This window comes from Aegilops tauschii, chromosome 1 (genome assembly GCF_002575655.3).
Source record: "Aegilops tauschii subsp. strangulata cultivar AL8/78 chromosome 1, Aet v6.0, whole genome shotgun sequence".
Lineage (NCBI taxonomy): Eukaryota > Viridiplantae > Streptophyta > Magnoliopsida > Poales > Poaceae > Aegilops > Aegilops tauschii.
Window position 1 is genome coordinate 460573042 of NC_053035.3, and position 25297 is coordinate 460598338.

Here is a 25297-nt window from a genome sequence, read left to right on the forward strand (position 1 = left end):
AACCTGATCGAGCATTGGTAGGCCCTTTACCATACCTTCTCTTCCCATCTTTTTCAGTGCATGAAAATTTACATGACCATATCGAACGTGCCATCGCCATGCCTCATCATCTTGACGAGAGAGCAAACAAACCGGTTGTGCCGGCTGTATGTCAAGAATGTATAATCTGTTATTTGCACGTTTAACTCTTGCAAACAATTTTCTCTGCTGATCCAGTACCACCATGACTCCATCTTCAGCTGAGTACTTGCAGCCTATCTCATCTAGCTGACCCAAATTAATGATGTTGCTTTTCAGCCGAGGATTGTAATAAACCTCGGTTAGGACACGGTGCTCTCCGCTCTGAGTTTCCATTAGTACTGAACCTCTCCCACAAATTTCAACTTTGGAACCATCACCAAAACGTACAGTACCTTTCACAGATTCATCCAACTCCGCAAACTTGCTGATGGACCCAGTCATATGGTTACTAGCTCCAGTATCCAAGTACCAACTCAGATTTTGTTCACCGGTCAGCTTCGGGATCACCCTCTCTTCATTCAACAGGACCTGCTCGCCACCCTTATCAGAGGCGATGACCAAGTCACACACTTCGGCCATCAGCAGCCCGGGCTCATCCTCTTCATCATTAGCAGCAACGTGAGCTCGCTCTCTCTTGGGCTCAGGACAATCTGAAGAAAAATGCCCCATCTTCCCACAGTTCCAACACTTCACCTTGGTGATGTCGAACTTACGGTGTTTCTTTTTCTTGCCACCGTTGTTGTTGCCCTTCTTGCCACCACCACTACCGCTACCGCCGGCGGCACTGTTTCCAGGACATTGCCCTGGTTCGGCTTCCCCTTACTGCCGCTTTCGCCGGCGCCAAGACTGCCTTTCTTCTTCTGGAAAAAGGACTCAAGGGCCTTGGTCATAAGCAACAGCTGATCATCCTTGTCGCCGCGACCAGCTATCGTCACCTTGCTCATGTCCGCCCACTGCTCAATAGTGTCGACGATCTGCGAGAAACGCCTCGGCATCGCTGCGAACAACCTCTGAACAACTGTCCTCTCTGTTACCTTCTCTCCCAGAGACCTGATCTCGCCCACCAGGGTGGTAAGGCGTCGAGAGAACGATGACACGTCCTCCCCATCGGCTATAGTCAACCGATCAAGTCACCGCAGCAGCGACTGGATCCGCGCTTGCACCACGCGGTCTTCTCCGACCCGCATCATGCGGATTGCAGCCCATGCCTCACGCGCGGTCTCGTACTCGGCAAGGATCATCATGACATCGTTAGGGACAGATTGTAAGATCGCCGCCATCACACCTTGATCCTTCTCCTCGTCGAACTCGGCGTCACCCTCGACCGCCGACCACACGCCCATCGGGCGCATGATGATCTTCATCTTTGTCGCCCACAACTGATAGTTGGACTCCGTCAGCTGCGGGTACTGGACGGGAACGTTTGTGGCCCTCTGCACCGGACGCACCACGATGGAACCGCCCTCCTCTGAGCTGCCATCGCCGCCGACGCGCTTCTTGGGCGGCTGATACTTTGCGCCGCCCGAGAGATCCTTGGCCGTGTCCTTCTCCGCCATCTGCTTCACGCCGCCGCCGCTGCTGCGCCTCCAATCACCGCCGCCGTATCGCCACCAAACCTCGCGACCAAGCTCTGTATACCAATTGTTGGTTGTCAGGCCGGATCACACAACGACGACGACGAACACACGCACGCACGCGAGAGAGGCACACACGAACACCCTGTGGGAAGAGCAGTTTTGCGACGCGCTTAACCTGCGTCTTTTCCGTTCTTTTCTTTATTTCATTAGGAAACAGACTAACAACCTTGGACCGAATCCTAAGCCACGATCCACTTCCATCGTGCCATCCCACGATTGAGATCACGGCTGGTCCTTCTACTAGACGCACCCCACGTAAACGCAAAACATGTCAGGTTCTTTTATTCTGCTACGTACAAGATGAAAATACAGACTAATGGGCACGTACAGGTACGGAACATGTTTACGTGCACTAGACTTCAGTTGAAACAGAAAACCTACATGATAAAACTGAACAAACTTGACAGCAGCAACAAGTCTAGTAACAAATCCTCTATAACATTATGCTCCCTAGCTGTAAAGAGTCCACATTCAATTGAGGTCTCCAATTGGGATTGGGTATCCGTTTTTGACCGGGTCAACAGTTTCTCAAAGCTATCTCATTCAATTCTTTTATACTATACACTATGATTTCTAATTTTTAAGGCCTCATAATTAGTTGAGGTATTCAATTTAGAATTAGGTCAGCCCAATTTTGACCGCGTCAACAAATTTTGAAGGGCTCTCTTATTCAGTTCTTTTAATTCCCTATGTTCTCATTTTGAAGCTATTTCATTCGGTTGAGGTATTCAATTTTAGATTTGGTTTACGATTTTGACCGGTCCAATGATTTTTCAAATTAATCCGCAACAACCGGCCTATAAATGATTTCTAATTTGTAAGACCTCACAATTAGTTGAGGTTTTCAATTTAGAATTGGGTCAGCCCAATTTTGACCGGGTCAACAATTCCTCAAGGGCTCTCCCATTCAATTTTTTAATTTCCTATGCTCCCATTCTGAAGATCTTTCATTCAATTGAGGTATTCAATTTTAGATTTGGTTTACGATTTTGACCGGGCAAATAATTTTTTAAATCAGTCAGCAGCAATCGGCCTATAAAAACATATCAATCCCGCGCACCCTCCAACCACATAGAAAAAGAAGCACCACCTATTGACATAGGTTGCCCTCAAATTCGGAGCCCGGCATCACGGGACAAGATGCCATCATAGGGGCTGCACATCCTTCAGTTGGAGGCCTATACCTCCAGATGTTTGCTCATGCCGCCGGCACCACTGGATCCAAGCCCCACTTACCGGGAGGCAGTGGATTCCCATTGAAGCGATTCCGACGGTGGAGTTCGGGTTTCCTCCTGGGACCAGGGAGAGCTAGCTAGAAGGCTAACTCCTTGTCCACCAGGGGATGAGGCCCCAGTCCACGGATCCGGTGTTTCCGGACTCGGTTTCTCTACCCGCCATGCTGGAGAAGGTCGGAGATCGCCGAAGAGGAGGTGAGAGGGCAGAGTGGAGTGGAATGGAATGGAAATGGAATTGAATGACTAAGGTTTGGCCCAGGGTGGGTGTAGATACATATATGATATTTGTGGGGTCGGGATGGGATGGTCCGATGTGGTCTAGACCTCCCCATATCCGCCTCACTTAGGGGTTGTGTTTTAGATGTGTTAAACAACCCTAGCATTTGGTTTGGGTATAGAGGGTCTAGTTGTGTGGCACTTCATGACCAGATAGTGATCGGACCGTCCCCGAACGTATAGCGGAGTTTTGAGGGGTCTGGTTGTAGAAGCTTCGAGGGCTCATTTGATTTGAAGGATTTTCAAAAAATAAATAAAAATGAAATAAGAATTCTAGAAGTTTTTTTGTAAGTGCATCCGGTTTATAGGAAACAAGCACAACAATTACTTAGGAATAATATTCCTTTATTGTGTTTTTATGGGAACTACACATCGATCAAAGCTTACTATTTTTATATAAACACTTGGTGAGCCAATTCTATATGTTGGCAGTTGACATCCTATCACATTTTTGTAGTACTTCCAATTCCTTCGTTTTGGTTGCCTCCAAACCAAATGAGCCCTTGTCAAGAGTCAGACAACCTTGCTACTATGGTGTCCATGAGGGGTCAGAGCACCAGTGGTTTCTCCTGCACGACAACGATGTCAACTATGATGCTTTGCCTCTAGAGTTCAAGCTTGTAGCTTTAGAAGCACAAGAATGCTATACAAAGAAATAAAATCCTGTGGGTTAAAATCCAGCAGGAATTCTCCAAACGGAATGAGTCCTTGAGCTGGTCCCTCATAGTGTGCACAAATAAAACTAACTAAAAAGCAAAATACTAGAAAATCAACACTAATCTTCACCCACTGGATTCCTACGGGCAGTAAGGCTGCGTGAGATCCACTAGTTAAATCAACAGTAATCTTCTACCAAGAAGCTAATCAACATATTTTTGGTGTTGAGATCCACTAGTTAAACCAATACTTTGGGAACTTCACACCTACTTACATTGGGTGAAATATTTAGTTCTTAATGGTTACACATCAAAATTCGCCAGGGGAGCACTAGATGCACTTCCACATGTCCACCATTGTCACCTTTCCAAACAAAACCACATTGAATTTTCTGAACTTCTGTATTACACACTTCGGGGGGATTAGTAGGGTGGTGTAGGACGTAACAATTGTGATAAGATGGCCTTGACGAGATTAATACGACTAGTATGGGTAGAAAAACATTTTGTCCCGCTCTGGCAGACTTGCTCCAAATTCATCAATAGCCAATGGAATTTGATCCCAAGGAGCATGCTTTTTTTTTTTTACCACAGATCCCAAGGAGCATGCTTGTGTGAAGGGGTAGATCAAGATGGGTGCAAGGAGAGTTGAGGACTGAGGCAAAGATTTATAAATTTTCTTACCTAATCATGTACTAGAAACCACTGATAAGGCAATTATTAGGCAATAAACTTCCGACATCTCTGCCAAGAAATTCACTCAAGATATATTAAAAAGAATATACATGGCGACACATATATGAAATTATACAAATACACTATATAATTGAAGGATGCGTGCACTTTCCAAATACTCATTCAAATAGACGTGCAATTTTGTAAGCAAATTCATTTGCGGATTTAAGGGACATGGTTATAAGATCTTGTTAAGAAAAATGTCTAAAAAATGAGGAAACTAATGTAAGTTGATATTAATTTAGTGTAACATGAACGTATTTTCCAATGATATATATTAAAATTTATATAACAACAAATACTATAATTAACATTTAGCATTATTGCTATGTGATTAAGTAGGCTAACTTAGTAATGGGAAAATATATACCATTTGGATTGCACTATGATAAATGGGTTGTAATAAAGTATACAAGTTTAGCATAATCTTAAAATATATATAGACATATGATTTAGTTGAAACAAGCCCACGGAGGTACGAACTAATGGATTAATAAAACCACTTGTCCATTCGTCAATAAAGCTGCAGCACGATAGTACCAAAGACACATCACTACTAGGGAAAACCTTATACACAGAATCTTAGCAGCATCGCGGCTTAAAAACAGACGCTACTGCTAATTAGCAGTAGCGAGCTTCAGGAAACCGCGCTACTAATAGCACGGTAGCAGTAGCGGTCTAGGTGAAACAAGCGCTACTACTATAATTGCCACGGCGTTGCCCCCAGGCTAGATATAGTAGTAGCGCCCTTCCAGGGACGCGCTACTGCTAAAGTACTTAGTAGGAGCGTTTTTCTTCAAAACACGCTACTGCTAAGTATTGCACCTAATTAAGTTTAGTCCCATACTGCTAAGCGAACAAGGTGTTTACCACCTTAAATATGTTACTTCTCAAACTATCTCGAGCACTTGGTCTTCATTGAACTATATGTGTAGGATTTGTGGCTGCAATATGAATCTTCACCAGTGCATATACAGGTACTGTGAGGATTCATGTTGACTATTTAGATTCTACACAAAAAGATCAATGATGACCAATGTATATATTTGAAGTTTTTACATGCTTAGACTTAGCGGTAGCGTTTTTCAGGGCAAAGCGCTACTGATATTATAAAACAGAAAGGAATAGTTGTACGCTGTAGCTAACTTAGCTATAGCGCGTTCCGGCAAAACGCGATGCTGCTAGTTTGGCTTAACCCCCGGCCACGCGGCTCAAAATTTCGCTTAGTCCTTCCCCTCCACTTCCCCCTCTCCCCCAACTGCTCAATCGCCGCCGTCGCCCTGCCGCTCTCGACCTCACCGCCGCCGCCCTCAACCCCACCACCGCCGCCGCCCGCCGCACACCCTCGACGCTGCCCCCGACCCCGACCTCGACGCCGCCCCCGACCCCGACATCGACGCCACCCTCCACCGCACGCCCGAGCCCCGACCCTGTCCTCGATGCCGCCTGCCCCTCCCTCGCCGCAGTCACCGTAAGGCTCTGCCTCTCCTCTCCCGTACCCTCCTCTCTCTCGGCTAGGGCAATTCATATATGTGTTTATGCTGTGTTGATGTTCATATGAACCCTAGGTGTTCATATGAACCCTAGATTTGTTTAGGGCAGTAGGCATTTTTTAGCATTTAGGAAAAATGATTAGCAATTTTTTTAGGAAATTAGCTAGGGCAAATTTTTATGAAAATGCCTAAATAGTAATTTCCTTCAAAAAACAAAAAACAGAATTGTTTTTCTTTCAGAAACTTGGTTAAACTAATTGTTGCTATGTAAACAAAAAACAAGATTGTTGTTATATGATATATGTCATTGATGTTCATTTGCATATTCCATTATTGAAGTGGTTCGATTGTGCCCAAGTGGCTTTGTTGTTTCCAGGGAATGAAGTCGAGTGGCCTATGTTTTGCCGGAATGTTGATTCATTTCCGTTCCGGCAAATTTCAGGTTCTCGATTTGTCCACTTTTTAGTAAAAGTCATGCCGAAGTTTTCCGTGAATTTCGGCATGACTTGTGCTACAAACTAGGACACATCGAGTACCCGGGATTTGCCGCACCGGGAAGGAGTCAACATTCCTGCAAAGCATAGGCCTTTTTTATGTCATTATTCATTTTATTAGGTATAGAATTAATTGACTAGATTTAATCGTAAGAACTAGTTGAATTAATAGAACTAGTTGAACATGTCACATTTGTTGTTATTTTTTTAGTTAAAGCAATTTTTCCCGCATCGACGTCGATGATGCCTATCCCGCATCCTCGTCGTCGAGTCGGCGGAGGACACCTGCGTCACCAGATGGGCCATGTCCAGGACTGGGCTCCGCCGGGGTGGTACTGGGAGGCGCTACCTACCGAGGGGCGCAGGTTGGTGAGGAGCCAGTCTATCGTTGACCCGAACCTTCTTTGGTGGCGGTCGCGTGGGCCAGTGACGGTCCAGAGGCTCGAGGACCCCGCGGAGGTGGTGCGTCATCGTGTCAGTGAGGAGGACGCGCATGTCCGTCGCTACTTGTTTGCGTTGGAGCACAGGTTCTCCAATACCTGGCAGGTTCTCCAGGGATCTCACTGGAGCTATGATCCTGTGATGGTTCCTTCTCTTTGGGTGTCCACCGCCCGCGCCGATACCCGTCGTGCGCTAGGGTTTTAGTTGTATTAGTGATGTTATATGTATGATACTATTCGGGATGTATTAGTGATAATATTCGACGATGTACGAACGCATGAGATGATTTACTTTTGCTTATTGAATGCATGCTAATTTGAATACTTATTTATTTTACGATTTGGTTTTGCTTATTGAATGCATGCTAATTTCAATATGAGTCCTATAAGATATTTTGAAATGTATATCCTGGTAGTTGTCTTCGATCGATTTTCAATTAATGTTTCAACTATGAACATAGGAAATGTCTGACAACGAAAAGGATTTCGGTATTTGCAAATACTGCGAAGACAAGCGCGGCCTGTGCGGCGGAATCTTCCTAGATGATGCTAGGCGCTTCAGCATTAAGCTGGACGTGAACTTCGAAGTGGATACAGTAAGTCACAACAACAAGTCTTTTTTCGTAATTAAGCATGACATCTGCTTCATTTGCTTCAACTTATAATTTAATTTTTTACTATTCTACTAGCGTATCCCTGCCATGCAAGAGTTTTTGTCTTGGATAAGATAGGTTTCAGTCGTACTATGGAGGTAAAGAAAGTTTACTTGAAGACCGAGCATGGTTGTATTTTCCACGCAAAATTATACAACGCAGACGACTACACCTATTTTGGATGCAAAACTTGGCGAGCACTATGCAAGACTTATGCATTTGAGCCTGATATGGTTATCACCTTTGATATTCGTCCGGAAGATGATATTGAAGGTAATATCGACATCTGGGTCGATGTGCAGACGCCTCCAGTTATACCATTATGTGAGTTTCTCAACTATATTTATGTCTTTGATATTGTTTATTCAAAAATAGTTGACAACTAATTTCTATTGTCAGCTTATTTCCATTCAAGCAAACATGTCCAGCGTTTGGTAAACAGGACCTACTACTGTCCCGGGGCTGAACTAAACTGCGAGGAGCTAAGTCATTATGTTTCATGGCTTGGGGATCTTGATACTGTCAAGACAAATTTTCTTCCTGCACTTAGAAATGTTAGTACTGAAAACGTGAGACCAATAGTGTTCGTAATGAACTACGGTCACATCTATTTAGGAAAGATGGTAAGATTTTTACTATTTGTCCTCAGTGCATCTTTTGCATATATTATTTTTTAAGGTAAACTTCATTGCTAAGTATGTTACTATACGATGTTCTTCAACAGGGACTCCCGATGAATGTTGTGCCTCATGGGATCGAGACTAAAGGTACCATGAGTATTGTTAGCTTACGGCCAAGATATCCTACAATGCACTTTAGTGTATTCAAGATTTCTAATAGCGAGGGATGCTTAATAGTGAAAGACTGGACCAAATTTGTGATGGAGGAGTGCAGAGAAGTACTAGGGGGCAGCAATCAGAAGCGCAGCCCACGATTAGGAGACATGTTCATCTGCATGCTCCAACTTGATGAAGGAGGAGAGCTACACATGTTTTATGTTATTTTACCTGAGAGAGAGCAGCAGGAGTGATTAGCTAGCTAGAAATGAGTTTGAAGATGATGATATGCTACACTATGACTATGATGATTAAATAGCTAGTGTCGGTGGTAATGACTATGATGATTATTATTAGCTAGTGTTGGTGGTGATTAGATAGCTACCGCATCTAGTGTTGGCGGTGATTAGCTAGCTAGAATGAGTTTGAAGATGATGATGTGCTACACTATGACTATGGTGATTAAATAAATACTGTTGGTGGTAATGACTATGATGATGATTAAATAGCTTGTGTTGGCGGATTAGATTCAAGTGGAGGCAACATGTGGTGCACATCGAAAGTACTACTAGTCCAAACTAGATCAAGTTTGGATTAGTAGTATACTTTTGACATGCACCACATATTGCCTTCACTTGAACCTAAGCCACCTTCATTTGACACACTGTTATGGACATAATGATATAAACCTCAAAATTGGTATTGTACCAAAATTTGTATAACGGTGTATAAATACACTAAAAATAAATAAAAAATAAAAAAGAATACTAGTAGCGATGGATAGTAAACACGCTGCAACTACCTAGATTAGCAGCAGCGCGGGAGAGAACAAGCGCTGCCACTATGTGTCTTAGCAGTAGCGCGTGTCGCACGCGCTACTGCTAAGTAATAGCTGTAGCGCCTTATTAGTAGCGCGAAAGCCCGCGCTATTAGTAGGCATTAAACCCGCGCTACTACTAGAGTTTTCACTAGTAGCGCATGCCTGACACTCATAAATTTTAATCAAATCTGAGCCGCCTTTTATCGAACATGAATGTACATGGTATTGCACATATATGCACGTGAGTTTGAGAGGCTTAAGTGAAAAAAGACTTCTTAGTTTTAACCTCTCTTCAGAACATGGTACGGACCATAATTGGTATGGTCGTGAGGAAAAAATCGTGCATGCCTAATTTATCCCTACTCACGTGCTAATGAAGGCACACTCATGCTGCTAAGTCTATGCGTATTGACTTGAGATCGCGCGACTGATGGAGGCGATGTTGCAAAACCAGAGCTTCCCTGCCTAATTTCATCAACCCCACAACATAATCACCGAGATTACCGTTAATTAAATGATTCTCTTCCAAAACGTACCCATTTACATTTTAGAATAAAACTCCAAACGTTGACGAAGGCCCAATCAACGCATATTGGCCCGCCGCTTGTGAGTCCAACCCCTACGCCTTCTTCGACGATCTCATGGAGGAGGAGGAGGAGGTCGACGACTTCAAGGACAACCAGGACACCGACTAGATGATGTTGTCAGTGGTTCTACCATAGGTAGTAGAACATAGCAATGTCGAATAGCGACATCACATTGCATATTTTGAAAATGTCGCTTAGTGACATTTGGAGTCACAAACAATATGTAATGCGACGACTTTTGGCTAGTAATATAAGTTTATTATGTTTGATGATGATTTGAACATGTTTCAATGTACCTTAAATTGAATATACAAAAAAGGAAACAAGTAAAACCACAAATGCTCTCGATGATGCCCTGTTGCTCCCGTGGCTCCTACCCCGCCGGTGCCGCCTGTCTTGCTGTTGATGCTTCTCAGGCTGATTGGGATGCAATCAATACTCTCGATGATGCTGCGGTTGATGCTTATGATCAGCAGGTATCAGCTTATTCAGATGCTTTTTCTGTCTATCAAAATGATCTGCTTATACTCAGTGGTGCAATAATGATGCTCGATCTGCTGGTGTTCTTACTGGGAGTGTTCTCTGTCTACTCATGAGGTGTCCAAGCTGCAGACTACCCACGCATGCATGCATGGCGGATGACAACAAAATCGAGCGAGATACCCGATCCACAAACGTGTGGAAGAGGGAAGTGGAATGGTCGAGTCGACCAGACATGCACGCTCCATCCACCAATTGATTCTTTTTTTAATCAATTCTTGGAGGACTCTTTCACGATAACTTGTTTCCGGAGAGCTCGGAAAATTCAAGGACGTGGACGGTGGAAAGCCTCTTCCTTTTCTTTGTCGGCGGCTCTTCACAACCGGTTAGCCAGAGCCAATGAACCATATTAGATTAGCGACGGCTAACAGTGCTGCTTAATTAATTACTAGGCGTCAACCAAAAAGCTCAGCTCCGACCCCAGCCATGAGTGGGAGTGGCCCGTCATCATTGCATTTGCACAGCGACCTAGCCAAGCCATCTCGTCTGACCGTGACCTGCAGCGCCTATCTTTTCTTTGCACAACACAAGTCTCAAAGCGTGGGCATTCTTTTTCTTCCCCACAGAAATCGAATGAAGCTACACCTCAAGAAAAACCAAAGAATGGATTATCACCAACGAAGTTGGCCTTCTTATCTGACCACGCAACGCTCCGAGACGGCAGACAGACCGGGTGAGGCAAGGAAAGCATACACAGTCAAAAGAATCATACTGTATGTAAACGAAGAAAGAAAATTCAGATACTCCTACTTGTACCAAAGGAAGGCAGTACGTGGCTTGCAGAAATTAGAAGGCGCGGTGCGTCATGACCCTTCCCGAAAGAGTGTGTTGGTTATGAGATGTTCCTTCCTTCCCGAAAGTGTTTGGCCGGGGTGTGTCACTCCGTATCTCGAGAGGGTAACTACACAAACATAGCAGTACACAGTATATCCAGTACTACATCTGAAACCATATACGTTTGCGGTGTACCCTCTCAAGTCAATCTCCTGTTAGCACTAGCACTCGGCTATCACGAATGCGTGAAGCAATGCAACAGAGTGTACAGAACACCACTGCCTAGCTCTGTCATTAATTCATTTCTCCCAGACAGACCAAGCAAAGCGTCTTAATAACCAAGAACAAAAAAGGAATACTACTCACAGATGACCACAACCGATTCTTTCCGGATTAACTTATACGCACCTTTATCACTTTTGAAGTCGAAGTATCCCTGTCATGACTACTTCCTGGAGTACCGTTGAAGTTTTTCCTGCGCAGGAATCAGATAAACTAATGAAGGTCGTTCCATATGGATAAACTGTTGAAAGAACAACCAAAGGCAGCAAAAGGGAAGGAATAGCGAACCTGAAGATGCAGTGACCAGTAGAGCCACCACAGAGGGTTGCAGCGAGGACTGTCTTTTTTTTTTTTTAAACGGAACACTCATGTATTCCATTACGATGACGATCTGGCTAAGTCGTCTGTTACAAAGTTTTATACAAACTCAGGGAAGTGGCCTAACCAGGCCTCACACCCTCCACTCCCTAGACCATGACCATACGCAGCTAAAGAGTGTGCTGCATTGTTACGGATTCTAGGACATACATTTAGCTTAGCAACATCAAAAGCAACATTCAACTGAAATTTTATCTCCTGAAACAATGATCCTGGAGTAGATTTATCATACTCTTCGCTTGTTGCCGCCTGCTTCAGCACCATGGAATCAGTTTCAAAGATAACATGATTGCCTCCCATCCTTGCTGTGGCATGGATTGCATACAACATGGCTAATGCTTCAACATGGAGTGCACTGGATACCAGTTCCAGGTTTCTCCTCCTGCAGCCAAAAGTGTGCCTTCATCATCTCTCAAAGTAAAACTCCAACCTCTAGAATTTGATGCTTCATGAAACGCACCATCAGAATTTATCTTAAGGAATGTACTTGGCGTAGGAGATCATTTGCCGTGACGGACTGATTCTAGCTACTCCTTCGGTTCTTGAGATTCCTGAAAACATTGACAATGATAGTAAATAGAGGAAACAATTTTGTCTATGGTTTTCATTGTGTCACCTACGTTAGCTTTATTTCTTTCATGCCACCATTATGTCCTTCCCCCCTTGGGGGCGTCGTTTTTGGAGGTGTGCACGGGCTCGAGGGACCAGTGGACCGCATCTTTGGTGGAGCGGTGCTTCATCCTACACATTGATGGCGACGGATCTCGACGGCGTGGCGCAGTGCAGATTCGGCGTCCGATGTGTAAGGATGGACTCGCGCAGGAGGACGACGCTGTCTGGCATCGTGGTGGCGTCGATGACAGAGAGACCTGGCACGGTAGATGCAACAGTACAGCTCTGAAGATGGATTGGTGGCAGGTGGCTGCGGCGGCCTCATACCCGGCAGGCGTCCGGGTTGAGGAGTGCGCCGGACTGGTGGGTGCCCCATACCCGGCAGGCGTCCTGGTTGGGACCTCAGGTCATAGATGTTAGGTTTGGCTGCGAGGTCTGTTTGGTATTAGGCCCAGACTATCAGCATCCCGACATCAACTGGATAGGAGTAGCGACAGATGTTGCCTAGACGGTGGCTTTAGTCTTACTGTTGTATGACTTTGTAAGGTCTTATGTGAATAATTAATAAAGTGGCTGCATGCATCGTCCAGATGCAGAGGCCGGGGGTCCTCCTCCATTTCTAAAGAAAACCATAGCCAGAATAGGACACAGCTCTCTTCCTCTGGCAGATGAAATAATTCCTCAAACAAATTGAGGGGATCATTGCATAGCACTAACTTGTTTCTAATATTTTCCATCTATGCCAAGCGCCACAGTTGTTCCACCTTTTTGCATTTGAGGAAACAGTGACCACCATCCACATCATATCCGAGGGCTAAGGCACACTGGGCATCTAATGTCAATATCCATTCCCATGTTTTTCAACTTCATTCTCAGTGGTAGGTTGTATGTTGCCATACGCCAAATGAAGTGGAGGGCCTTATTTGGGAGAGGTAAAGCCCATATTCTCAGTGGTAGCTAGCAACATGCTCTTTTAAATGCTCTGCACCCTCTACCCACACTCCATTCTCTCCTTAACCTCCTAACCAGTGGCGAAGCTACGTGCATTCCTGAAGATTTTTTTTGGAGGAACATAGTTACAAGAATTTTTTCTCAGTAGGTCCCCCAAACATGCACACTTTGCCTTTTGCCCCCCCCCCCCAAACATCCCATTCAAGCTCCGCCACTGCTCCTAATTGTATTTTTATTTTTTCTCTCTGAGGCACAAGCATGAAAGAAAGCAGTGTTTTTGTCACCATCTTGGAGCCATTTAACATCTACGGATGTCTGAGAGCACATGCAGAGATGCTATTGTCAGGTTTGCAACTGCAGTGGTCGAGGTGTTCGGACCTCAGCACCTAAGAGAACTAACTGTGGCAGACACAGATAGGCTCTTGGTAATCTCAGAAGCAAGAGGGTGGTAAGGTTCGCTTGGATCTCTTGATTGCATGCATTGGAAATGGAAGAACAGCCCGAAGGCTTTACAAGGGCGATATCAGGGTCATGTTAAGAAGCCCACCATAATTCTTGAAGCAGTTGCATCACAAGATCTTTGGATTTGACACGTTTTCTTTGGCATTGCCCGGGTCTCATAATGACATCAATGTGCTGCAACGATCACCGTTGTTTGCGAGGCTGGCTGAAGGAAAAGCTCCCCCTTGCCACTATCTGGTTGACGGTATCTATTCTCCGTGGGCTACCTTTGTTAGCACCATCTCTAACCCAGTTGGCTAGAAAAAGGGTCACTTTGCCCAAAGATAAGAAGCAGCTAGAAAAGATGTCGAGAGGGCATTTGGAGTTCTGCGGGCCCATTTTGCAGTTGTTCGTGGACCTGCTAAACAATGAGATCCGAAGACCTTGTGGGAGGTGATGACATGTTGTGTGATCATGCACAACATGATCGTCGAGGATGAGGGTGACGATGCTGCTGCAGCTCTAGAATTTGAGAACATGGGTAATCCTATCCAACTTTCAGACCAGAATCCTGCCACATTTGAAGAGTTTATTCAAATGCATCAACAAATTCGACATCGACCAACTCACGAGCAGCTGAAGGAAGATCTGATTGAGCATCAGTGGACGGTCAAAGGGAAAAACAATGTTGGGATGTAATATTTGAACATTTTTAAATTTGAACTACTGTTGCATGTGGTTATTTGAACGTCTGTACACTTTGTATGCGGCTATTTGATCGTGCGGATTTAAAAAATGAGGCAGGCCGGATGTATGCGGCTACGGTTGGATGGTGGCCTCCCGCATCCGTGTCCGCGGACTAGTCACTCCTATCCGCGGACGGATGCGACAGGTTGCCGTTGGAGATTCCCTAATGCATTGGTTGGTTCCGGAAAACACATTCAAAATAATAAAACTAAAACCATTCTTTAGAAAGAAAAAACTGTGGTATTCCTCTATCACACTAAAAATACCGTGTTGCCAAACATTGCCTTACCTTTTCCATAAAATTTTACATACTTGGTACGGCGTCAAGGACAATGAAACTTTGATCTAATTATTAATTGAGATAGGCTCAGCTCAGCGCACCATCATGAACAGCGACCAATTACTTAATAACTTCTGTTTCTTTTCAATAAAACCAACACGAGAAGCTAGCTAGGCCATCTCGTTTGGTTTGACCATGACCCGCACGTGATGCCTATCTTCGCTGAAGAAAATTTCTGGGCATTCTTTCTCCGAAATAGAAGCTACGACCAATATTAATCAGGCACAAAAGATGGAGTTTGATCTGACCGGGCAACGCTCTTATAAAATCAAGGGAAATTAGTTAGGAAATGGTAGGACGACAAGGCGAGGCATAGGGTCGACACAGTCCAAACTCCAAAGGATGCCACATGTGTGTTTCTCTGTCCACTCACGATCAAGAGTTGAGAACTAGAGATACATCGAGGAGCTAGCCACGTTTAGCACGTTACCAGAGAGAAAGATACGTATCTGCGGGTTAGCCAGATAATCACCATGGTCAGTTGGTTCTGAGATTTCCCTTCCCGAACTGGACTTTCGAGTGTTTCATTTGATGTATGAGATTACAACATCACATTACATCGCAGCTAAAATAATGGATACTCGTGATTTTGTAACGTACCACACTCTTTTAGGCTTTCAGCAGTTACGTACTGTATTATTTTAGCGAAAAATATTCGATCTGGCGTTTTGTAATCTTTGTGAGTATATATGGTGGTACATGACCAGATCGATAAGCTAACTGTCTCGGATTGCAAAATGCCCTGAATACACACACACATGACACACGAATGGCATATACTCACTCTGTATCGAAATACTTGTCAAGTTGTCATTGAGGAAAACCAGTATAAGTTCCCCCAACGACAAGTATGTGTAAGTATCACGATCTATAAGCTGTATTCATGGAGGAATTCTAATTACAGGGAGGAGGGGAACTAGGAGGAAGAAGACCAGCTGTTCGTCCTATCCTATCCCCAGGCTATTTGCCGTCCACCCGTTTACAGATAACCACTCTCTCCTTCTTATCTTATACTCTTATTACAAGGCTCAAGGCCCACTCAGGCATTAGCTAGTGTCCTCCATTCCCGGGCTTCCTATGTGGATCGTGTTTGGAGTTTGCTCCTCCGTGGTCCTAGTCCAGAACATCTGTCTCCCGCTGTGACTCTGCATCTAGAGAAGTGTGACCCAGCTGGGTTAAACAAACGGGAAAAGATCAGTAGACTTTATAAGCAGTTCTGTCTGTTGATGTGTGTACGTATCTACAGCCATACACAATTGTTGTTTGGTACCATCTTCAATCAATCACCTCAGCAGAACTAGCATTTGACATTTCGTTATCATGAATGTGAGAAAATGAGAAATAATGTATTGTGGTACATAATGTCATTCCCTTTCTCTTAGACGGACCAAGCAAAACTAATTAACAAAATGCCACCCTATCAGACCTACTTAGACGCATACATTCTGCCGTTGAAGCTTCTCCCGCATGCGTTGAAACCAGATAAACTATTGAAGCTCATTCGCATTAGGGTAAAGTACGCCGTACCGATGAAAAACAAGCAAGAGGGAAGAAGCAGCGTACCTGAAGATGATGCAGTGATCAACAACAGGGCCATCACCAAGACGGCAGTGAAGACGGGCTGGTCGCTGTCGCCGTCCTCATTGTCTTCCTTTTTGTATCCTTCTATGAACTTCCCCACTATTCAATAAAGTGTCCTTTATCGCTAAGAAAAGAAGAAAAAAAACTAATCTTGTGTGTGCCAATACGTGTCGATACATGAATTGACAAGGTCAAAATCCCTCGTGAAGTCGTGATTCAGTTGGTCCTGTGTAGCAAGTTAAGCTCCAGATGAAATCTGCTGAACAAGTAGGTTTGTTTCGCTGGTGAAACAACAAGTGGGGTGGTGGCGCAGTTGGCTAGCGCGTAGGTCTCATAGCTGAAACAATGCGAGTGATCCTGAGGTCGAGAGTTCGAGCCTCTCTCACCCCACCATATTAAAAGGGCCATGTAATGATGTAACGCTCTGTGGCAACTTGGGTCGCCGCATGTGCACCTGATTCATCAGGTGAACCGAGCATGTCTGAACCTGGTTCTTCTTTTTCTTATTTATATATTTATTTTTTTGTTCAGCCTGATCCTGAGCAAGTCTGATAGATTTCTTGATTTTCCATTTCTTGTCTTTCTTGGATCCGTCCAAGCGCTTCATACAGACAGGTCTAATGACAGAGGGAGGCATTCTTCGCTACGTATTTAACTGGTGGGGTCTGCATAGGGTGGTACAAATGTATGCGTCTAAGTAGGTCTGAGTGTTCCCATAATTTCCAAGTTACTCGTGTGACATCAAGCTTTAACAGTAAAACAAGTGCCAAATCTGTTGTGCTTTTGGTTTGTTATTAACATCCGTAACTCATCATCCTTTGTTTTCTGAACATGTACAGAAAAAAAAGGCACCTGAAGCCAGCTTTAGCAGTGAAAAAACTGATCTGCACAGCATGATCACCCTGCAGACAGCCAGATTGCAGTAGTGACTAGTGAGCAAGGGAAGAACTTGGACCAGATTGAGATCAAGCCTGCCGCTGAGGTCATTGGCCACTACCTTGCCAAGTTCTCCATCAGCTACAAGTATGGAAGGCCGGAATTGTATCCTGCGCTAAATCTGTTGTGCTTTTGGTTTGTTATTAACATCCGTAACTCATCATCCTTTGTTTTCTGAACATGTACAGAAAAAAAGGCACCTGAAGCCAGCTTTAGCAGTGAAAAAACTGATCTGCACAGCATGATCACCCTGCAGACAGCCAGATTGCAGTAGTGACTAGTGAGCAAGGGAAGAACTTGGACCAGATTGAGATCAAGCCTGCCGCTGAGGTCATTGGCCACTACCTTGCCAAGTTCTCCATCAGCTACAAGTATGGAAGGCCGGAATTGTATCCTGCGCTAAATCTGTTGTGCTTTTGGTTTGTTATTAACATCCGTAACTCATCATCCTTTGTTTTCTGAACATGTACAGAAAAAAAAGGCACCTGAAGCCAGCTTTAGCAGTGAAAAAACTGATCTGCACAGCATGATCACCCTGCAGACAGCCAGATTGCAGTAGTGACTAGTGAGCAAGGGAAGAACTTGGACCAGATTGAGATCAAGCCTGCCGCTGAGGTCATTGGCCACTACCTTGCCAAGTTCTCCATCAGCTACAAGTATGGAAGGCCGGAATTGTATCCTGCGCCAAATCTGTTGTGCTTTTGGTTTGTTATTAACATCCGTAACTCATCATCCTTTGTTTTCTGAACATGTACAGAAAAAAAAGGCACCTGAAGCCAGCTTTAGCAGTGAAAAAACTGATCTGCACAGCATGATCACCCTGCAGACAGCCAGATTGCAGTAGTGACTAGTGAGCAAGGGAAGAACTTGGACCAGATTGAGATCAAGCCTGCCGCTGAGGTCATTGGCCACTACCTTGCCAAGTTCTCCATCAGCTACAAGTATGGAAGGCCGGAATTGTATCCTGCGCCAAATCTGTTGTGCTTTTGGTTTGTTATTAACATCCGTAACTCATCATCCTTTGTTTTCTGAACATGTACAGAAAAAAAAGGCACCTGAAGCCAGCTTTAGCAGTGAAAAAACTGATCTGCACAGCATGATCACCCTGCAGACAGCCAGATTGCAGTAGTGACTAGTGAGCAAGGGAAGAACTTGGACCAGATTGAGATCAAGCCTGCCGCTGAGGTCATTGGCCACTACCTTGCCAAGTTCTCCATCAGCTACAAGTATGGAAGGCCGGAATTGTATCCTGCGCCAAATCTGTTGTGCTTTTGGTTTGTTATTAACATCCGTAACTCATCATCCTTTGTTTTCTGAACATGTACAGAAAAAAAAGGCACCTGAAGCCAGCTTTAGCAGTGAAAAAACTGATCTGCACAGCATGATCACCCTGCAGACAGCCAGATTGCAGTAGTGACTAGTGAGCAAGGGAAGAACTTGGACCAGATTGAGATCAAGCCTGCCGCTGAGGTCATTGGCCACTACCTTGCCAAGTTCTCCATCAGCTACAAGTATGGAAGGCCGGAATTGTATCCTGCGCCAAATCTGTTGTGCTTTTGGTTTGTTATTAACATCCGTAACTCATCATCCTTTGTTTTCTGAACATGTACAGAAAAAAAAGGCACCTGAAGCCAGCTTTAGCAGTGAAAAAACTGATCTGCACAGCATGATCGTCCTGCAGACAGCCAGATTGCAGTAGTGACTAGTGAGCAAGGGAAGAACTTGGACCAGATTGAGATCAAGCCTGCCGCTGAGGTCATTGGCCACTACCTTGCCAAGTTCTCCATCAGCTACAAGTATGGAAGGCCGGAATTGTATCCTGCGCCAAATCTGTTGTGCTTTTGGTTTGTTATTAACATCCGTAACTCATCATCCTTTGTTTTCTGAACATGTACAGAAAAAAAAGGCACCTGAAGCCAGCTTTAGCAGTGAAAAAACTGATCTGCACAGCATGATCGTCCTGCAGACAGCCAGATTGCAGTAGTGACTAGTGAGCAAGGGAAGAACTTGGACCAGATTGAGATCAAGCCTGCCGCTGAGGTCATTGGCCACTACCTTGCCAAGTTCTCCATCAGCTACAAGTATGGAAGGCCGGAATTGTATCCTGCGCCAAATCTGTTGTGCTTTTGGTTTGTTATTAACATCCGTAACTCATCATCCTTTGTTTTCTGAACATGTACAGAAAAAAAAGGCACCTGAAGCCAGCTTTAGCAGTGAAAAAACTGATCTGCACAGCATGATCGTCCTGCAGACAGCCAGATTGCAGTAGTGACTAGTGAGCAAGGGAAGAACTTGGACCAGATTGAGATCAAGCCTGCCGCTGAGGTCATTGGCCACTACCTTGCCAAGTTCTCCATCAGCTACAAGTATGGAAGGCCGGAATTGTATCCTGCGCCAAATCTGTTGTGCTTTTGGTTTGTTATTAACATCCGTAACTCATCATCCTTTGTTTTCTGAACATGTACAGAAAAAAAAGGCACCTGAAGCCAGCTTTAGCAGTGAAAAAACTGATCTGCACAGCATGATCGTCCTGCAGACAGCCAGATTGCAGTAGTGACTAGTGAGCAAGGGAAGAACTTGGACCAGATTGAGATCAAGCCTGCCGCTGAGGTCATTGGCCACTACCTTGCCAAGTTCTCCATCAGCTACAAGTATGGAAGGCCGGAATTGTATCCTGCGCCAAATCTGTTGTGCTTTTGGTTTGTTATTAACATCCGTAACTCATCATCCTTTGTTTTCTGAACATGTACAGAAAAAAAAGGCACCTGAAGCCAGCTTTAGCAGTGAAAAAACTGATCTGCACAGCATGATCGTCCTGCAGACAGCCAGATTGCAGTAGTGACTAGTGAGCAAGGGAAGAACTTGGACCAGATTGAGATCAAGCCTGCCGCTGAGGTCATTGGCCACTACCTTGCCAAGTTCTCCATCAGCTACAAGTATGGAAGGTTGGAATTGTATCCTGCGCCAAATCTGTTGTGCTTTTGGTTTGTTATTAACATCCGTAACTCATCATCCTTTGTTTTCTGAACATGTACAGAAAAAAAAGGCACCTGAAGCCAGCTTTAGCAGTGAAAAAACTGATCTGCACAGCATGATCGTCCTGCAGACAGCCAGATTGCAGTAGTGACTAGTGAGCAAGGGAAGAACTTGGACCAGATTGAGATCAAGCCTGCCGCTGAGGTCATTGGCCACTACCTTGCCAAGTTCTCCATCAGCTACAAGTATGGAAGGTCGGAATTGTATCCTGCGCCAAATCATTTCCTGGACTCTTTTCTGTCCGTTTTCTATGAAGTGGAACTTGCAGTACGTAATTAAGCCCTCTGAAACAACAGTGTCAAAAATCAGGCTGAGGCATCGAGGTTGCACACCAAAGACATTGTATTAGCCACCTGGCTCTTCTTTTATACTCCCTCCGTTCCAAATTACTCGTCGTGGTTTTAGTTCAAATTTATGGTGTATTCTAGAAAGAAAAAAAGGCAGGGGAAAGGGCATGGCATCTTTACTAATCCCTGTGACATGGAAAACTAGAACAAGCGCAATACGAGGGTCATCACAAACAAATCAATCTTCCCATACATTATTGTATCACGCATACAAAATAAGCTGCTAATTAGTTCACAAAGGGGCCAAACATACGAGTAACTAGATGGTACCTCGCGCGTCAACGACAATGAATCTTTGATGTAATTAATTCAGAATAAGCTCAGCGCATCATCATGAACAGCGACCAATTACTCAAACTTTTTAAAAACTTTCCTTTTTTTTTCAATTAAACTAACACTGGAAGCTTAGCTAAGCCATCTCGTTTGACATTGACCCGTAAGTGATGCCTATCTTCGCTAAAGAAAATTCCCGGTTCGAGGGCTTTCTTTCTCCCAAATAGAACCTACGACCAATATTAATCAGCCACAAAAGATGGGAAAGCTATGTATCTACGGGTTATCCAGACAATCGCCATGGTTGCTTCTGAGATTTCCCTTCCCGGCCCAACTGGACCTTTGGAGTGTTTCATTTGAGCTCTGAGATTACAGCATCACAGTACAGCTAAAATAATAGATACTCCCGATTTTGTAATGCACCCTACTCTTTCATCTGTCAGGAGTATTATTTTAGCTCAAATAATCGATCTGGCAATTTGTAATCTTTCTGAGTATGGTGGTACATTACCAGATCGATAATCTAACTGTCTCCGATTACAAAATGCCCTGAATAGTGAATACGCACACACATGACACCAGTCCAAAACACCGGACTCTGTCGAATGGTTGGGAGAGCTAGCTATTATCTAGTGCCTAATGTCCCCCATTCCCGGGCCTCCTGTGTGGATCGTGTTTGGAGTTGGCTCCTCCGTAGTCGTAGTCCAGAAAATCCGTCAGAATCCTCATCCTGCTGTGGCTCTGCATCTGAAGATGGTAAAGAGAAGTGTGACCCTGGGTTAAACAAACGGAAAAAGATCAGTAGACTTTATAAGCAGTTCTGTCTGTCGATCTGTGTACGTATCTAGAGCCATACACAATTGTAGTTTAGAACCATCTTCAGTCAATCAGCATTTGACATTTTGTTATCATGAATGTGAGAAAATGAGAAATAATGCAACAGAGTGTACATAATGACACTAGCTCTCTGCCATTCCCTTCAATTTCTCTCAGACGGACCAAGCAACATTAATTAACAAAATGCCATACTTTTCATAGATGACACCGACCAATTCTTTCGGATTATTAACATATGCAGACCTTGCTGTCAAAAACATACAGACCTTTGTCACTTTGGAGGCATCCCTATCACGTTCTGTCGTTGAAACTTCTCCTGCATGAGTTGAAACCAGATAAACTAATTAGGCTCATCCGCATTAGGGTAAACCGTACCGATGAAAAACAAGCAAGAGGGAAGAAGCAGCGTACCTGAAGATGATGCAGTGATCAACAGGGCCATCACCAAGACGGCAGTGAAGACGGGCATTGTCAGTTTAGCCATCCTATTTCTTGTACCACTCCTTACCTGTGCTACGAGTTAGTCATCTTATCTCCTCCTTATATACTGGCGATGAGTGGAGTGTGCAGCTGTAAGAGGGCAAGTGGCGGCAACTTTTTTGCAATGGCGCAAATGATTCCGGCCACCATTGATTTGGTCTATGCGACAGTGATGAATCTGATCAGAACAATGTCAACCACTACGTATGGTGCTTCCTTTGCCCGAGATGATGCATGCATGTGCTTCCAGCTTCAGAAGTGCACGAGCTGGTCTGGTCGTCCTCGACAACATCGAATGTTTGGCCTTTTCAGTTTTCACTATGCACACCGATGACAAAATCGTTCATGGTGCTGAACCACGTGTGGTTCATGTAGAGGAATAGTAATTACTCCCTCCGTTCATCACAATAAGATGTTAACTTAATTCTGAATCAAATAAATATCGACATATTTTAGTGTGTTTGTTCACCATTCTAGTCCGTATATAGTTCATATTCAAATATTCAAAACATCTTTATATTTACGGACGAAAGGCCTACTGATAGTTATGTAGGAGGGTGAAATGGAGGGGACTACGAGCGCAACGATGCGTCAGCGTGAGTGCACGGGCACGATCGAACGGATAGAAGGGTCCTGGATGAAATGCAGTGGTTACATGCATGTGATGTGGTACTCCTAACCTAGTAGCCTATCCGGCCTAGCCAGCTATCCTGATTACAGTGATGTGTGCGTCTACATGCACTATCATCATCCTTCTCCGTGCGTCCATGAGTTGTGCCTGTGGGCAAGCTGCCACTACGACCAAGATGCATGCACAGCACCGCACCTGTGGCCTGTGGGATCAATGATGACCGGCCGCCACCTACGTGGTAGCGGGTTGCAACTTTGTGATGCACCGGAGTAATTATTTGCTTTTCTTTTTGAGTAAACGAGGATGTTGCCGCTGCATGCTTGCTTTGATCGGGGCCCTAACCTACCCAGTTGAGCCGTCAAGGCGGAGGCAGAAGCGCTGGTTGCTGATTTGGTTCTCACTCCATGCTCCATGGGTTAGCTTCCGAGTGGACCAAGGCTTCAAACTCAACTCTGGCACCTATCAGGAGCTTTTATGGCTTTTTGACCAAAGTAAAAAAGCTAAAAAAATAGAAGAAAAAACCCAAACACAGGGCCTATAAGCCCTATCACTTGGCAATAAATGCTTCCCATAGCAGCTTGCCGGAGAAAAACGAAGCCTCAGAGCATCTCCAGCCGTTGGCCCCCCAGGACGCATAAAAATCGCCCCTTGGGGGCGAGCCGGCGATACAATCGGCGCTAGGGGCGTTTTCCCCCCAGTCGCCGACCCCCGCCCCCCCCCCCCCCCCCCGGCGATTTTTCATTTTCAACCCCCAACCGCTGCGCACTTCCCTTGCCCGGGCCCGCTAGTCATTGCCCCTAGCGCACCCCTCGCTTGCCTCCTTCCTCGCCGACGCCGCCGGCAAGTTGAAAATGATACATAGATAGTTCACCATAGCATACTACATAATGAAAATGATACATAGATAGTTCAACTACTCGTTGTTTTCCGACTCCGACTCGGTAATGTCCTCCTCAGACGTCTACAAGTAGGCGTCAGCATGCCGCTCGTCCTCGGAGTCCCAGGACAACGTGTTCGGTTGAGCGGCTTGCTTCCGCGCATGCTTGTCCTCCCGATAGGCGGCTCGCTCCTTTCTCCTCGCCTCCCTCTCCGTCCTCCGTTGCTTGTAAAACTGGCGCTCGTTGACGATGTCCTGCGGGAAGCGTTCGCGCCACTCCTGGCTTCCACGTCCATCTCCGCGATCGCTAGGCGACGTTGCCGCCTCCGGTTGTCACGACGATCCTCGTCCGTGAAAAGCCGCGGGAGATGCGCGAGATCCTGCGCGCGCTGGCTCATCGACACGTCGGGGAAATTCATATCCCAACGAGGCCGCCGGAGGCGCCACGCCGCCGCGTCGTACGCACGGGCCGCCTCCTCTGCGGTGTCGAAGGTGCCGAGACTGAGCCGTTTTTCGCCGAACGAGATTTCGGAGGAGAAGACGCCGGAGCGGCGCTCGCGGACTCTGCGGAAATCAGCAGCGCCCAGGCGGCGCATCGACATGGTGGCGCAGAGGCGAGAAAGAGAGGAGGCACGCATGAGCGCCGGAGGTGGAGAGGAGAGGGGAAGTGTGCGTCCACCGGCGTGGGGTAGGCTTTTTATAGTCGCGGGCGGGCGGCGTCCGCGTGGTCGCCGAGCATACGCGTGGCGCCGCGCCGTCACTGCGCCGCCCGTGAGGCATCAATGGATGCCGGCGCGGCAGCGCGCCGCAGCTTTGGCATTGATTCCCCCCGCGGGAACCGAGGCGATGAGGACGACGAAGCGACGAGGAGCACCGTGTCGCTGACTCGGGGGCCCGCGTTTAGTTCACGCCAAAACCGTTTCACCCGGCGCCCCCGAGCGCCCCCCAGCGCGCCGGGTTCGGCTTGGGTCTGCCGGCGTCAAATTCGGCTTGAGCCGGCGAAAAATGGGCTTCTGGGGGCGTGGCTGGGCCGATTTTTGTGCGCCGGCGTGAAAATATCGCCTGGGGAGGACGTGTTGGGGGCGCGGCTGGAGATGCTCTTAGAAATTTAGTGTCTACCTACAACTCATACCCGTAAATTCAAATATAAGACCTAAGCCTTTTTGGTAATCAACCATTTGACTTGCTTGTAGGTAATAACAAGAATTCTAGGATCACATCTGATGGTGATGCTGAATCAGAGGCTGACTCTCCATTGACAAAAGGGACACTTCTCGACCTTTATTCAGGTCCTGGTGTAGTGTCTGGTGTAGTGCCCACCGGCTTGTGCCTGGGTGCAACAATAGCTTGGTCATCAACTCCAAATGGTACAATTCTACCTTACTTGTTTAAAAGTACAAGTTAGTGATTT

The 25297-nt window shown here is 45.6% G+C and overlaps 2 protein-coding genes and 1 non-coding gene across 3 annotated transcripts; 1 reads left to right on the forward strand and 2 right to left on the reverse strand.

Annotated features, from left to right (window-relative positions):
• Positions 1-16767: 16767 nt before the first annotated feature.
• On the forward strand, positions 16768-16859 carry TRNAM-CAU (transfer RNA methionine (anticodon CAU)). Its single transcript is given in 2 exon segments — positions 16768-16805; positions 16824-16859. It is a non-coding gene; the product is annotated as a tRNA-Met (tRNA).
• Positions 16860-21512: 4653 nt separating this feature from the next.
• On the reverse strand, positions 21513-22411 carry LOC141025528 (uncharacterized). The gene is made up of 3 exons (XM_073501021.1): positions 22310-22411; positions 22165-22214; positions 21513-21835 (listed from the first exon to the last, which is right to left on the reverse strand). Exons 1-3 carry the CDS (start codon positions 22380-22382, stop codon positions 21698-21700), a joined length of 261 nt encoding a protein of 86 aa, XP_073357122.1. The 5' UTR covers positions 22383-22411; the 3' UTR covers positions 21513-21697.
• Positions 22412-23806: 1395 nt separating this feature from the next.
• Positions 23807-24488, reverse strand: LOC109758808 (ethylene-responsive transcription factor ERF053-like). Its single transcript, XM_020317676.1, has 2 exons — positions 24122-24488; positions 23807-23889 (listed from the first exon to the last, which is right to left on the reverse strand). The coding sequence occupies exons 1-2, from the start codon at positions 24486-24488 to the stop codon at positions 23807-23809; spliced, it is 450 nt and encodes a 149-aa protein (XP_020173265.1).
• Between the last annotated feature and the right edge of the window lie 809 nt (positions 24489-25297).

Coding starts and splice junctions, on each gene's coding strand:
- LOC141025528 (XM_073501021.1), bottom strand. CDS start 22,382: ATGGCTAAACTGACAATGCCCGTCTTCACTGCCGTCTTGGTGATGGCC. Junction 22,215..22,309: donor GATCACTGCATCATCTTCAG/GTACGCTGCTTC, acceptor CAACTCATGCAG/GAGAAGTTTCAACGACAGAA. Junction 21,836..22,164: donor ATGCCTCCAAAGTGACAAAG/GTCTGTATGTTT, acceptor TGTTTAACCCAG/GGTCACACTTCTCTTTACCA.
- LOC109758808 (XM_020317676.1), bottom strand. CDS start 24,488: ATGTCGATGCGCCGCCTGGGCGCTGCTGATTTCCGCAGAGTCCGCGAG. Junction 23,890..24,121: donor GACATCGTCAACGAGCGCCA/GTTTTACAAGCA, acceptor TTCATTATGTAG/TATGCTATGGTGAACTATCT.